Source organism: Westerdykella ornata, assembly GCF_010094085.1.
Source record: "Westerdykella ornata strain CBS 379.55 unplaced genomic scaffold EI97scaffold_1, whole genome shotgun sequence".
In the NCBI taxonomy this organism is placed as follows: Eukaryota; Fungi; Ascomycota; class Dothideomycetes; order Pleosporales; family Sporormiaceae; genus Westerdykella; species Westerdykella ornata.
This window is the reverse complement of record NW_022986851.1, coordinates 1902063-1915657: the sequence shown is the minus strand read 5'-3', so window position 1 is coordinate 1915657 and position 13595 is coordinate 1902063. Positions and strand designations below refer to the sequence as shown.

Sequence of the window (13595 nt, the reverse complement as noted above, 5' to 3'; positions counted from 1 at the left end):
TATAGCCCGAGAAGTTCATATTACATCGGTCGTCCCTATGCTATATCTATCGTACATCGTTACAACCGTAGTCGAGTACAAAAAGGGTACAAAAGTGAGGAACAAGCAAACTACCGCTCAATCAATGCCAGGATGCAGTCATGAAATCGGGAAAGCGGCAAGAAAATGGTCGCATGACCAAAGTGTAGCCACGAGCCAAGAACGCCAGTTTCTGCTCCAAGGAAGAACAAAAGGAAAATGAGGAACTTTGGAGCAAGCATGGTATAGACAGGAAATGCCGTTGCTGTTGTGAAAAGGGGTGACGGCGCTTGTTCTACATCAAGGGGAATACGAGGTGCAAAGACAAGAAGATGAGGAAGAAAGAAGAGAGGAAGAGAAGCAATGCTCTGCTGCCGGGGAATGAAGAGAAGTACACGGTAGCGTCGCTGATGGGATTGCTCCATCCAGACGAGCGCTGATGGCTGAAAACGACAACAAACCAATGAGAACCGGTAAGCTAGGCTCAGGGAGCTCACTCTGGCTCCGTAGATCGCGCTCGGAATAGGCGAGAGACCGATCTTATCAGTCTCGCGGGGGTGTCCCAGGTATCTACACATCGTTCAGTCGACTCAGGGGCCGAAGTGGGTGTGGTGTTCTCACTGCTTTGCCTGTCCCGTTTCGTGCCGTTGACTTTGGGTGTGGCAGTTGACGCGGCTTGGTCTTGTTCACCCAACGCCTCGTCTTCCTCTGACTCTTCTTTCTGCTCTTCCACTCCCTCATCCTGCGGCCCCGTCTCGACCGCCTTTCCCGCTTTCTCACCATTCGTCCCTTCCCCACCTGATTCTTTGTTCAGCAGGGCCGGTTGGCTGGAAGAAACTCTTTCAATTCTCTCGCCGCAAGACAGACACACAACGAGCATGTTGCGTACAACCTTCTCTTTTCCCCGACGCTGATCCACAATGGTTATGCTCGGTCGTCCTTTGCTGATACTGAACTGAGCGGCGAATGCGGGTCTGGCGGGGCGGCCTCTGCGTTTTCTCTTCTTCGGGCTTGAATATGGCATGTTCGCATTCTGGCATGCAATTCTTACTGCATTTTTTTCGAGGCAAGAGGAATGTAACCAGGTGTTGCAGCCTTCGCAGTGGAGGAGTGGGATTTCTGGGTTAGCGGGAGTGTGGTCAATACAGTAGGTGTCAAGTTGCTGTGTAATCAAGTCAGCCAGAATGTGGACATGGTTCTGGTGAAGCATACCGAGAGCCTTTTCTTCCCGTCAGTGACATCGAGAGTCTGCCTCCAGTACAGCTCCTTCTCCGGATCAAAGTTGTTGTTCGCATTGTCCTCCCAATGATAGACGTCCACGCTGCACTCTATTGTTTGGGCTTCGATAACGGCCATGTCATTTGAAGCAATCAGCTCGTTCGTTCCGTGATATGGTTTGCGACCACCCGGGAGGTCTTCAGGACGGTACATCCAGTATATCCGTACGTAGACATGCGACGCGTCTCCCGCTCGTATTTCCAGTACCTTGCCGATCCACGTATCGATTGCCGCATTCCGTGCAGCATCGTTGCCGGGTCTGATGTGCACATAGGTGCCTATGGAGAATTCCTCCTCGTCGTCCTCATCTACCACTAGGTAAAGGTCAGGGCTCCTCCTGGTCCGCGCGACGGGGGGATATACTAACATATACACCTTCTGAGCCCCTTCAATTGAGTAGCTTCCCAGTAGCTTTTCGGCTCTACATTATAATAGACGTCGCCAAGGTCGGCCTCGGGAAAAGGATTGGGCTGCGATTTGAGAGGGTTTGCCTCGGTGTTGTCCCCATTATCACCGCGCAGCGTATCAATCAGTCTCCGCTTTTTCTTGACGGCGTGCGGTTGTCCCTCGGGAGATTTGCTGAGGTAGGTGATGCGGAAGCCATTTCGAAGCTCCTTTGAGCGCTCGGCCTCGGCCCAGAAGCGTGCGTCGGCTGCATCCAGGCTTTTTCTTGAGCGCTTCCTTTTCAATTTGCCGCTGCTGGAGGGCGCCGGTGTAGGTGGTGCAGGCTGTGAGGCCGATGCCGTGGAAGGAGCAGAAAGGCGCGCCATTCGTTGTTGGAAGAACAAGATTCCGGTGAGCGGCCTGCGGTGTGTGTTTCGCCCAAAGCAAAGCGGCGGGTCAAGCCGGAAACATGCAAGAAGTGTGTATCATGGACACCATCTGGAAGAGTGAACATCCATGGATTTGAACTGAACGCGTCGCGGGGAAAGGAAGCTTGGACCATGATTATCTTGGCGCGTTGTTCATCCACGTGATCTTAATCGTGAGATCCAAGCTTGGCAAACCAGATCTCTTGTCCTGCACTTGTTCTCCTGTGTGCTGGTGCTCATGCTCCCTCTTCTGCCCCTGCCCAGAGCTAGGGGGGACGGGAGCTTTGCACCGATGCCGCAAGGGGTAAATCTAGATATCTGCTGACTGATGATTGATGACTGATGTTGGCGGCTCTATTGTTAGGCCTCACTGATCAATCCCAGTAACACATTCCGCTCTGTTCCCTCGGCACCGGAATTGTATACACATTTCCTCATCCGTCAGCCTTCAGTCTCTCAAGCCATGCAGAGGTCTTGAGGGTGCTGAGGTCCCTTCGCGTTGGGCAACCACGGGCTCAGCCACATTGGCTGCATCATCAACCACCCTCCACCTTCATGACCTGCCCCTTTAGCAGCCCTCGGAGCGCGTTTCAAGCCGCCGGCCAGGTCCCTTTTGGTTGGCGCCCAGAGCTTTTACAGACGCATCGTCAGCGACAAGACGAACAGACTTGTGCTGGAAGAGGAACAGCACGCCGCGTGGACCCTAGCCCAATAACCCCCAAAACCACGCGCCAGCTCGGCTCTTCGCCTTTTAAATAATACGAAGAGACATTCGCTTCGGAGGACAGAGACATACGTCGCTTCTTCATCCCGCTGCGTCTCCTCCTCCCTCCCTCCCTCCCTTTGCGAGCACCGTTTCATTCGTTTCGTCCCAGATCTACTTGTACGTATGCGCTGCTATCTATTCGAGTTTGCTCGCCTATTCCTGTAAATAGCCCTGGACCTGGACTTCTCTCCACAGCTTTCGTCATCGGCGCACCCCTAGCGTCGCGCCCGGAGACGCTACCATCCACATAGAGGTACTCCATCGCCGGCCCTACTCATCATTCTCTTTCTTCTCCTCACTACTCCTCTCGCTTTATCGGCCTCTCACTCGCTGAACTCCCCCCCGATCCCGCACCCCGATCCCGCAGGCCCCCTCCATCTCTCCTCCCGCCGCAAACGTCCTGCGAACGCCCTTTCCGGGACTTCCGTCACTCGCACGTCGTCTTCTTGGGCCATCCCCACCCTCCCATCGCACACAAAGGCTCACCATACCTTACTTGGAGTCTTTGCTTGCTTCACCTTCGCCTGAGTGCTAGCAGCAGCCATGGTCCGTCCCAACCGGGTCCTGTCCTTCATGTCGGAATGGGGAGGCTCACGCTCCCCCCATCGCAAGACGGCTTCCCAAAATGGCCTGTCCCAGTCACCCGCCGCTCCTGCCTCGCCCATGGCAAAGCAGTCGCCGCCTCAAGCTTCCACCACTCCCGACCACTCCCTCTCCTCTACCGCTGTCGACAACGCAGAGACGCCGCCTCACAGCCCTTCCTGGCAGCAGCCCAAATCCGAATCCCGCCTCTCCTCGCGGCCCATGTCCATGATACAAACATACCATCCCCCGGTCATGGAGGTGTCGCAGGACACTCTGCCAGAGCTGCAGCGCATCTTCACCTTTCTCAATAGCCATTCCAACAAGCTGTACCAGGAGGGCTACTTCTTGAAGTTTCATGACACAGACGAGCGTACGTGGCACAGGCATACTTATTTTTGGCTGTTCCAGTCGCACTAACCAACGCTGCAGGCGGCCGTCCCGCCCAAGATCGTGTATGGCAAGAATGCTTCGCTCAGCTCGTAGGCACCATTCTGTCTCTATGGGATGCCAGCGAGCTGGACCAGTCCAATGGCAACGCCGAAGTGTTTCCAACCTTCATCAACCTCACAGACGCCGCAATCCACATGGTAGGTGCTTCTCTGGTGGCATGCTTGCATCCCTGTTAACCTTTCCTTAGATGCCGTCCATGGTTTTGAACGACGGTAAAAAGCTGGACAATGTGCTCAGTGTCTCCACAGCCGCCAGCAACAAATACCTTTTCCACTTCAATTCTTTTAATTCGCTAACACAGTGGACCGCTGGCATCCGTCTAGCCATGTATGAGCACACCACTCTCCAGGAAGCTTACACCGGCGCATTGATTGCAGGCAAGGGGAAGTCGCTGAACAACATCCGCATCATCCTCGACCGCCAGCGCGCAAAGCACGAGGACTGGGCCCGCGTACGTTTTGGAGCCGGTACCCCCTGGCGCCGATGCTGGTGCGTTGTCAGTCCACCAGATGCGAAGGAATATGCCAAGCTCCAGAAAGCTCAAAAGAAGACGAAGCCCTATAACCGGTCACCCCTTGTGCTCAAGGGTGATATCAAGTTCTACGACACGAAGAAAATCACAAAGAAGACGCGACCGATCGCCACCGTTACCGATGCCTATTCGTGTTATGCCATCTACCCTCAGTCCAAACCGCTCATCGATCAATCTACCCTTGTCAAGATTGAGGGCAAAATCACGGTACATGGAACTACAGACACCACTACCGAGGGCTTCGTTTTCGTCATGCCCGAGTCACACGCCGCAGTGTCCGGCTTCGAGATGATGCTTCGTTTCTTATTCCCTGTTTTCGACACCTTTGCGCTATACGGACGGCCGAACAAGTTGATCGCCGACGTGCTCGATACCCGCGGTTTAATGTTTGCTATGCCCCCCGATCGACGGTACGGCTATCTAGAGATGTGGGACGTTGTGGGCCTTATTCATACCGAAGGGAGCCAGAACTGGTCCGAGAGGCAGTGGCGGAAGCAGCTCAAGGAGCTCACCGCCAAGCGGATGCTGTCTGCTCCGTCCAGAACGTCTAGCCGTACCACTACTTACAGCAGGCGCAATAATCTCAGTCGGACTAGCTTACCCCCTAGCCGAGCCGGCACGTTGCGATTCGAGGAGCGGGGCTCCATCAATTCACAGCCACCAACACGCCAGCCCTCCCCTTCGCGGAATGAGTCTGAGCGTGGTCCTCCACAGCGTATGGAAACCGCACCTCCGTCAACGACACCCAAGCATCAGCGATCGGTCTCGGAAGCTATTGGATATAGGAAATATCAAGCTGACACGCCATCTCGCCTTTCGTACGAACTCAACGCAGACAGCCCTCCGCCCCCACCAGAACATCGCGAACTCCACTACCAGCTCGAGAACCAGGGTCATTATGGGCCCTCATACGGATCGGCCCCCGCCCCGGCACTGCCCGTTGGTCCAGTAGCCTCGCCCCCATCATTTACTCATGCACCGGGCCAGCGACCCTCTGTACCGCCGTACCAACCTCCTTCCACAATGAGACCGCATGCTCAGATCGACTCTACAACCCTTGATCAGTTAGCGGACGCTACTAACACTCCCATTCCAGCTGGAATTGCTGCTGCTGGTGCTGCGGCCGCTTGGCGAAGCCGCGACACCGCGAGACGAAGCGGCGAATTCGAGAGCAACGGAAGCCAGGTGTATCCCACTCCCAACGGCCGTGGCTATTCCGCTGACCAATATGCCAATGCTTCTCGTTCTGGACACTCCGGCAACCGGCTTCCTACAATCCCCGCTTCCCCCTACATCGAACAACCGGAATTCACGGAATCACCCACCACTTTCCATCCCACTGCCCCTCCGGTTCCTGAACACGCAGAACTATCCATGTCCCATCCCCCTCTCACCCATCGCTCTCATCCTGGAAGCACGGACGGGGCAGATGTCATACATCGCAAGCCAGTACCAGGTCGGTCATCAGCGTTGTCCCCAAACGGGGACGGTGATAATTATTCGACAAAAAGCTCAAGTATTGGTAGTTTACGAAACGCGGTGATCCACCCCGACGACCTCGACAGACTGGAGACGCTCCCCGATACTCCCCAGCCACTGAGTCGCTCCGACGAGGACAATATATCCACCTCAACTCCCGATTACGCCAGCACCCACAGCGAAGAAATCCAATCGCGAACACTGCCAGAGAGACGTGATGAGAGGCCCCGCAGCGTATTCCTCAAGAAGGTCGGCGATCCCAGTCTCAATCCCAAGCCGGAGGTGGTAGTGGGGGATGCTCACTACAGCCCTGAGACACGCCAACAAGATACAACTGAGATTCCTACTATCGATTTTGGCCCCACATATTCTCTCGACCCAGCCGGAAAGCGACCCGGAACCAGCGGAACCCTTACACAGGGTATGTTTTCCAAGTCAAAGGAAAACCTTGCCCCTTCGCCTCGTGAAACAGCAACACCACCTGGGCGAACAACACCCAACGCGGCTATGCATCTGCGACAGCTATCGGGCTCTTCGCAAACGAATGAGGAACGCACCATCGCCTGGCAGCCAGGTCTGGCATTCCAGCCCGCTCCGCCGAAGCCGAAGATGGACCCAGAGGAGTGGGTAGCGCAACGAGCAGCCGCAGCGGCTGCTCGACCAGGGACGTCTCCACTCTATGCTCATGGAAGGAGCAAGTCGCACACGCCGCCGCCTATGAATCGGGCCCGGTCAGGCGACTGGGCGCATCTACAGCGAACCCCAGAGGATATGCCTGCACGTCCACCAAGTCGCCCCTTGAGTCGGCCGCAGTCTCGGGGGGCGTTGAATCTGCTCGATCAACGTCCTGTATCTCTCTCTGCTCACGAGCAAGAGCAGGTGGCCCGCTTGACCGGAACCCCTCTCATCGATATGACGCACGCCCGCACCAAGTCACAACCCGCAACCGAAGGCTTGACTGCATACATTGACCAACGAGAGAGGCAGAAAGCGCATGCCAAAGCCAACCACAGCACGGCAGCGATGCAAGCTGAGATTGACAGGCGCATGATGGCAGCACAACAGCGGCAGATGCTGGAAATGCAGCAGATGGGACAGCAGGTCGCTATGGCGCAGGGTGGGTACGGTGCCCCGACAATGGGATTTTCTCCGCAAGCATACAGCCCAGGACTGACGTACTCCCCGGGTATGACGCCACCGGCCATGTTCCCCCAGCAAGGGTACTACCAGGCTCCTGTGTCGCCGGCGATGCCACCTGCGTGGGGTACTCCGAGTCCACAGCCAATGCAAGCCTCGTACTTCCCGGCGCAACAGCAACAACCTGTGCAGCAAAGATATCCCTCGCCACAGCCGCAGCAGCAGCCTTTTATACAGCCGTATGGAGCGAGCTTTGATCAGGCGCAGGCGGCGGCAAGGTATGCGCACCAGCAGGGTCAGCAGTTCCGCGGTGCTTGAGGAGCTGCCGAAGAGGGAGGATTTGGGGTAACGTTCTTTGGGTGTTGGAGAAATCTTTCGCTGTATATATATGATGAGATCTAGAAAATCTAATTCAATAGAGGTTTATGTGGTCACAAGGACGGGGAAAGTTGAGGTGGTGATGAAGGTGGTGATGTCTATAGTAATTGACGGTCTCTGGTTGTATCATGCATGGATGTATCTTGCATAAGGCCGAGGAGTGTCAGGGCTGGTAGACACGACGTTGTAAACGCATCTGAGAGCATTTTCGACACCATCTTCCTCGGCATAGACGAGCAAGGTGTTCGTTCATATATAGCTAATAGTGGAGTGCTCTACCATCTGATCATCCTCACCACCATCACCATCACCACATAAACATCGCCTCCAGGCCTCTTCTTCTTCTCCCCCATCACCCCCACTTGTCCTGTTTTCATTCACCTCTATGTGGTCCGTGGTAGTAAGGCATAGAGTTCTTTTCTTTTTTCCTTTTTTTTCTCTTTTTCGTTTTTGGAAGACGTGCTTCTAGTCATGTCTTGCATGGTACAGTGTTTTGTTCATTGAGTGAGCGGTTTAACGTTTTTTTGATCATTAGGTCCGGTAGCTGCGCGTGAGGCGCACATTCTTCTACTACTTCTTCTTTTTGTGTGGTTTGGGGATGAGGGGTGGGGGAATGCAGCGGGGTGGGCTCCCGGGGCTGGCAGCGAGGGGCATGCTCTTCTTCTTCTATTACTTCTGTTTTTGTATGGTTTCGGGATGGGGGAGTGGAGTGCCCATGGTCGACTGGAAATTCGGGTTTCTCAACTATGCATAATAGAAGGTACAGCCAGGTCTTCTTTCTTTTTGCTTGGTTTCCCTGTCGGCGGGGTGGGGTCACTCGCGGGCGACATAAACAAATCCAGGGGACCATTTTGGTTTGGAAATGGTGCCGCCCCGGAGGGAGGAGCCTTCCCCCGTTTTTCCATTCTATCTTTGTAGCTGCGATTTCTTTGAGGGTGAGGGTTAGGGGTGTTGGTCTTGGTGCCGATGTTGGGTATCTCGGTGTGTAATGTTGGCAGGGACTTTTTGGGTCCGAGGAGGGGTGGTAAGGAGATGGCACGCCTTTAAGGAGCATGGCTTTGGTTGTTTTGTTCTTTTTGGTGTGTGAAGGGTTTGTCAATGGGGAGGTGAGACATGTGGCAGCAAGATTTTGGTTTGAGGATGGGAATGCGTTGGGTAGTTTGCTTCCTTATGCAAAGAAGGAGCGGGAATTTTTTCGCTTTTCTTCTTTTTCCCCTTCTTCAAACAAGAACATTCAAGCGGAAGGTACTGTTTTTGAGACTCCTGGGCTCGTTATCAACATGGGACGTGCAGATAGGCCTCTTGCTAGCTCTGAATGGTTCGTGCAGGCTGCTTTTACATGTAGCTGCCGGAATCCTTTTTTCCTGGACGATCTGGCTGTCGATGCCGGCATCATGTTTCAGTCTGTTTTGGCTTGGAAACAGTGCGGGATGAGGAGAGTTTCCCATGTCGCGCAGATGGCAGAATTATGGCTTGTCGGGCTTCGCAGCCGCCGTCATCAGCCGGAAGATTTGGAGTTGGAGTTGTTCGGGTTGCTGATTAGTGTTTGGGGAGCTTGCTGCATAGAGAGGTCTGTCTAGCTCTTGAGGCCAACATACGGGAGCTCGAACACGTTTGGGGTTTGATATAAAAAAAACAGTGCAGGAGATTTGCTTTTCCATAAGCGAATGGAGCTCGGAATTTGCGTCTCTGAGTTCGGTGCCGACATGTCTGTGCAACTGACCTCTTTGGTTTGTAAGTGGTTGGCTTGTGGGCATGTGCCATTCTTCATGGTATTTGGCCGACTTGGTTTTCTGGTCTGCTGGTGTCGTGGGAGATATAGGCGTGAAGCTGAACTGTTTAGCTTGTAAAAGGTTGGCATCTGGGACATCTGCCACTCTCTGTTTCTCTCGGCGCCATCGGTGATGGGCTTCTGGTGTAGCTGGGAACATGAGCAGTTGAGCCCAAGTCTTTGGTTCATCAAGTTCGTGTAGTGATCGTTTTCTTTAAGGGATGTTAACAAGATGTGTTTATTCGGCTCGTCTTGTCCTGCCCCGCTACTCTTGCTGCCATGGTGCTTGTTCTGCTGCTATTCGAAGGTGTTGGTTGGGTAACTAGGTCGCTGGTCGATGGATCGCACATAGTTTTGTCCTTTGAAGATTTCAGTAGTTCGAGTTTCTGGTGTCGTGGTGTTGCGGGCATATCATGGGCAGAGCTGGGGCATCGAATAATCCTTTTCCTTTGACGTGAATGCCCATAAAAGGCAAGAAGACATTGTCTCAGCCACAAGCATTAGAGACTGCATGCGAATCATGTGTTCGTACTTCGGGATCTCACACCAGGCGAGGAGCGCTTTGAAATGACCAGGGAGAGTCCAACTCTTCCGTTCATGAATTTTTTGAATACGCGTTCTGTTTAGGGGATGTTAATGGGACTATTTCAGTCTGCCGGTTTTGTATGGTCCCGTTACTTTTGCTGCCATAGGGGTCGTTCTGGTGGTTTTCGAAAGTTTTGGTTGGGTAACTAGGTCGCTGGTCGAGGGATCTCACATGGCTTTTGCCTCCTGAAAATCTCAGTACAGTTGGCCGGAGCGAGCGTGAAATTCCATTTATGAATGCGCTTGAGGAATTGGTCGAGATGTTGGACATGTTCGTCCATGCTGTTGCTAAAATGTCGAAGTCGTCGATGTAGCATCTGGCGAACGGCATATGCTTCATGATCAGAGCCCCCAATCTCTGAACATCTGATGATGCACTAGATTCTTGAATCCTATGCTGCACATTTTTAGGATTTCCTGTCCGCGGTGTGTGTTGATGGAAAATTTGTACCGGTGGTCCGGGTGGATGAGAAACTGGAAGAAGTATGACAGTCCGTCGACTACTGTGATGTATGTAGTTTGCGTCTGCGAGGGATGCCTACATCGTCTTCCTAGACCTCTTTTTAAGAGTCAAGGGGCTATGAAGTAGGAGAGATAAGCTTTCTCAAACTTCAGCCGTTCTGAAGATATCTCTAGCTTTTGACGTTTTGCGCCAACATAGAACCAGAAGTTGCGGTTTTGGTTTGTCGGTTGCTCAAGCGATTTTCTTCCCATCAGATTCTGGTTAAGGCTTCTGTGTTGTTGCTCTCGTCTGTGAAGGATGGGATGCGTACATCGACCTCATCGACCTCCTTTTGTGAGTTGAAGGGGCCATGAAGTAGGAGAGATATTCTTTCCAAGACTCCAGCTATTCTAAGGGTGTTATTGCTTTTAGCGTTGGCGCCGACATAGTACCAAAGTCCTTACTTTTGTTTGTCGGCTGCTCATGGATTTGCTTCCCATCCAACACTCTTCCCTAACTTCGGTTTTGCTTCGCTTGTCCTGCCATGCGGCACACTTTATACGCTCGCGGCGCTTGGTTTTAGGAGTATATTTGGTCCTCCGGAAAAGAATCCATACTTGGTGCGATAGCGAGGTTTTTTGTCTGCAGCGGACACCCACACGTTCATACCAGTCGTCCTTTGGGGTTTAGAGGTCTCGGATGAAGAAGGTGGGGGAGATTGCTTTCCATACTGGGCCAGTGTTTATAATTGCCCGAGTGTAGTTCCCTAGCTTTGCCGCCAAGATAAGAGATAACAGTCATGGTTTACAGGTTCTGAAAGCTCATAGAGAATTGAGTGATTGATTCTGCCTGCCTGGCCTGTCGCGCACGTCATGAGCGAGAGCGAGGATGAGAATTTGTTTTGGGTATGAACTTATTCATAAAGGAACCGCGCATTTGGCTTTTTGCCTTTTTTATTTTTTGATCGTTGGTTGCGATGAGCGCGCACATTACAAATTCTCGGTCCAGTTTAACGGTCTTATTTAGTAGGAAAAGATCACTTTCGTGGAAAGAATGTTGGCCAGATTTTGTTTCCTGGCCTCGCGCCAGCATGGCGTCTCAGTTGGTGTTCTCTAAATTAGTTCGCAGATAGTTCGATGAGTTCGCCTGCTTCATAGCGTGAACCTGAGCTAACTTTGTTTGATCTGCTCGTCTCGCCTAGCAGCGCACATCTCGAGCGTAGCGGAGTAACAGTTTGTATCGTGTAGCTAGTCGTTTAGACAAGGGACGTTTCATGACACTTTTTTTGTGAAGGTTTCGTTGTCTGAGGATGACGCTCGCTCTTTACATCAAATTGTTCCCAGTATTCTGAAGGGTGAAAACTCGGAGGAGCGAGGTAGCTGTTCATTTATAGGAAGGCATCGTGATTTTTGTTCTGTTTCAGTCGTGGGCGACATGACAACGCTAGGCAGATATTTTGTTCGTCAATGGTCGAAAGAGTTTCGAAGTTCCGGGTTCTATCGCAGTGATTGGGACTTGCTGCTACAACGTCATGAAAGGGACGAATGCTGTTTGCTTCTCTCTTTCTTTTGACTAATCCTTTGTCTAGCGGTCTCACATGTTCCAATGCCTCACAGAATCTGAGTTCTTCGTCTTCGAGCAACCTCTCCATGGCCTTTCTTGTTTCGGATTTCGAAATAGGAGAGGAAATGTTTTTTAGGGCGTAACATCAGTGTGTTTGATTCCTAGTCCTAGAGCCTCGCCGTTGACATGATTGGAGAGCATGATGGTTTAGGTTCGTGCCCTTTCCAGGTTCGTTGCGCAGCCTACATGTAAGTAGTAGTTTCTTCAAGGTTGTATAACACCCCTTGCGGTTAAGTGACCTTATCATTGAGCTCCTCAAATTCTTTTCTTAGGGCTTGAGGATGAGATCATGGACATTGTATGTGTCGACTTTTAATTTCAACCGGAACTTCAAGTTGCTTTCTATAGGAGAAATGTGACTATTATTATTTCCTAGGCCGAGGGTTTTTATCGCGGACATAGTCGTAAAACGCGGTGGTTTATAGTTTGTAGAAGGTTGAACGGGTTTGGTCTTTTCTTTTGCACGGATGTAGACAGGATTTACTTCCTCTGCTAGTCCTGCTGCCATGCATTCGATCGATGTGGATGTTTTCTGTAAGCAAGTCCTTTTTGCAAACTGTCCCATACGAATGCTACCAATGCAATTTTCTAGTGTCGGAAGACGCCAACATGACAAGATGTTCAACATGTTCTCTGTCTTTCATAGTAATATCTCCAGGAAAGGGATACAGATCGTTCTCTATCAGTAAACTGAACATTCAGTTGTTGTCGCTGTTGCGTGCACATCTCAAATCTTTCCTTCGGTTTTCGGTGTACGAATTGGCGCAGCGCCATCAACCGTCTTCCTTTTTGTCGTAGTTCGCGAGCTTAGACCTGCACGATCTGGTTGCAGGTGGTTCTTGGCCTTGCAGTCCTTTCTAGTAGGAAAATTTGCCAACATAGCCCTTGTTTAATAGAGCATAGTGCTTTTCTTGACTGAGCGCCCAAACATATGGACCACCTACTACTGCTCTTGGGTCTTGTTCACCGTAAGACACGTTGTCTTCCATAAATTCGTCCATGTGAGAGTTGGTCCGTTTGCCCCAACACCCACATAGAGTCCCCTCGCTTCCGATTTTGAGTCTAGAAAACAGTGGAGCAACATGCAGCCAGCGGGTAACCACTTCTTTTGCCGCACTTTCCTCGTTTTATGGCGGATATGTTTCACTTCAGCGGATTTCGATGCATCGGACTCTGCAGCGACATTATGCGCAATCTTCAACTTTAGTTTTTCTCTGCTGGATTCATAAAACCAACTGAATATGCGCTGGGTTCTTATTAGGCTTCCTGGTCTTGCGCGCACATGCAACCTCGACGGTTGATTTTCGATGTCGGCTGTAGGACGGTGGGTAACATGCTGTCGGGTGGTCCAATTCCTTCCGCTGAAATCCTTGTTTTGCCGCGCACATTGTTGCCTCGTCTCTTAATTTATATGCATGGGACTAGAAAGAGGATATTCGGGTCTTAGGACCGATTGTTTTGTTTTGCGCGCCCGGAAGGAACGCAAATGATTGCGTCCCACTCTTCTTTGAAGTTCTAGTCGGCAGCGGACAGACGGCTTTTCGTAGAGCCACACTTTAGTCTCTTTAGTTCTGAAGCCTTGACGTACACATCGTCCTTTGCTTTGTCTCTTTAGACATTAGGCAAACAGAGCAAAAACATCGTCATTGTCGAAATCCTTCTGCCCTGCTCTCTCGCTCCAAAGTGGACATGATCTTGCTTCCCCGCTTTACATTTCGTGTAGGAAGCTTCGCATGAAC

General features: G+C 51.9%; 3 protein-coding genes across 3 annotated transcripts; 1 reads left to right on the top strand and 2 right to left on the bottom strand.

Annotated features, from left to right (window-relative positions):
• Positions 1-511: 511 nt before the first annotated feature.
• Positions 512-2066, bottom strand: EI97DRAFT_454500 (uncharacterized protein; the record flags this gene model as incomplete). The annotated part of the gene is made up of 3 exons (XM_033800550.1): positions 512-1180; positions 1231-1610; positions 1664-2066. The coding sequence occupies 3 exons, from the start codon at positions 2064-2066 to the stop codon at positions 512-514; spliced, it is 1452 nt and encodes a 483-aa protein (XP_033658832.1).
• Positions 2067-3417: 1351 nt separating this feature from the next.
• On the top strand, positions 3418-7829 carry EI97DRAFT_472625 (uncharacterized protein; the record flags this gene model as incomplete). Its single annotated transcript, XM_033801858.1, has 3 exons — positions 3418-3829; positions 3889-4046; positions 4097-7829. 3 exons carry the CDS (start codon positions 3418-3420, stop codon positions 7373-7375), a joined length of 3849 nt encoding a protein of 1282 aa, XP_033658831.1. The 3' UTR covers positions 7376-7829.
• Positions 7830-8901: 1072 nt separating this feature from the next.
• On the bottom strand, positions 8902-9366 carry EI97DRAFT_454498 (uncharacterized protein; the record flags this gene model as incomplete). Its single annotated transcript, XM_033800549.1, has 1 exon — positions 8902-9366. One exon carries the CDS (start codon positions 9364-9366, stop codon positions 8902-8904), a length of 465 nt encoding a protein of 154 aa, XP_033658830.1.
• Positions 9367-13595: the final 4229 nt, after the last annotated feature.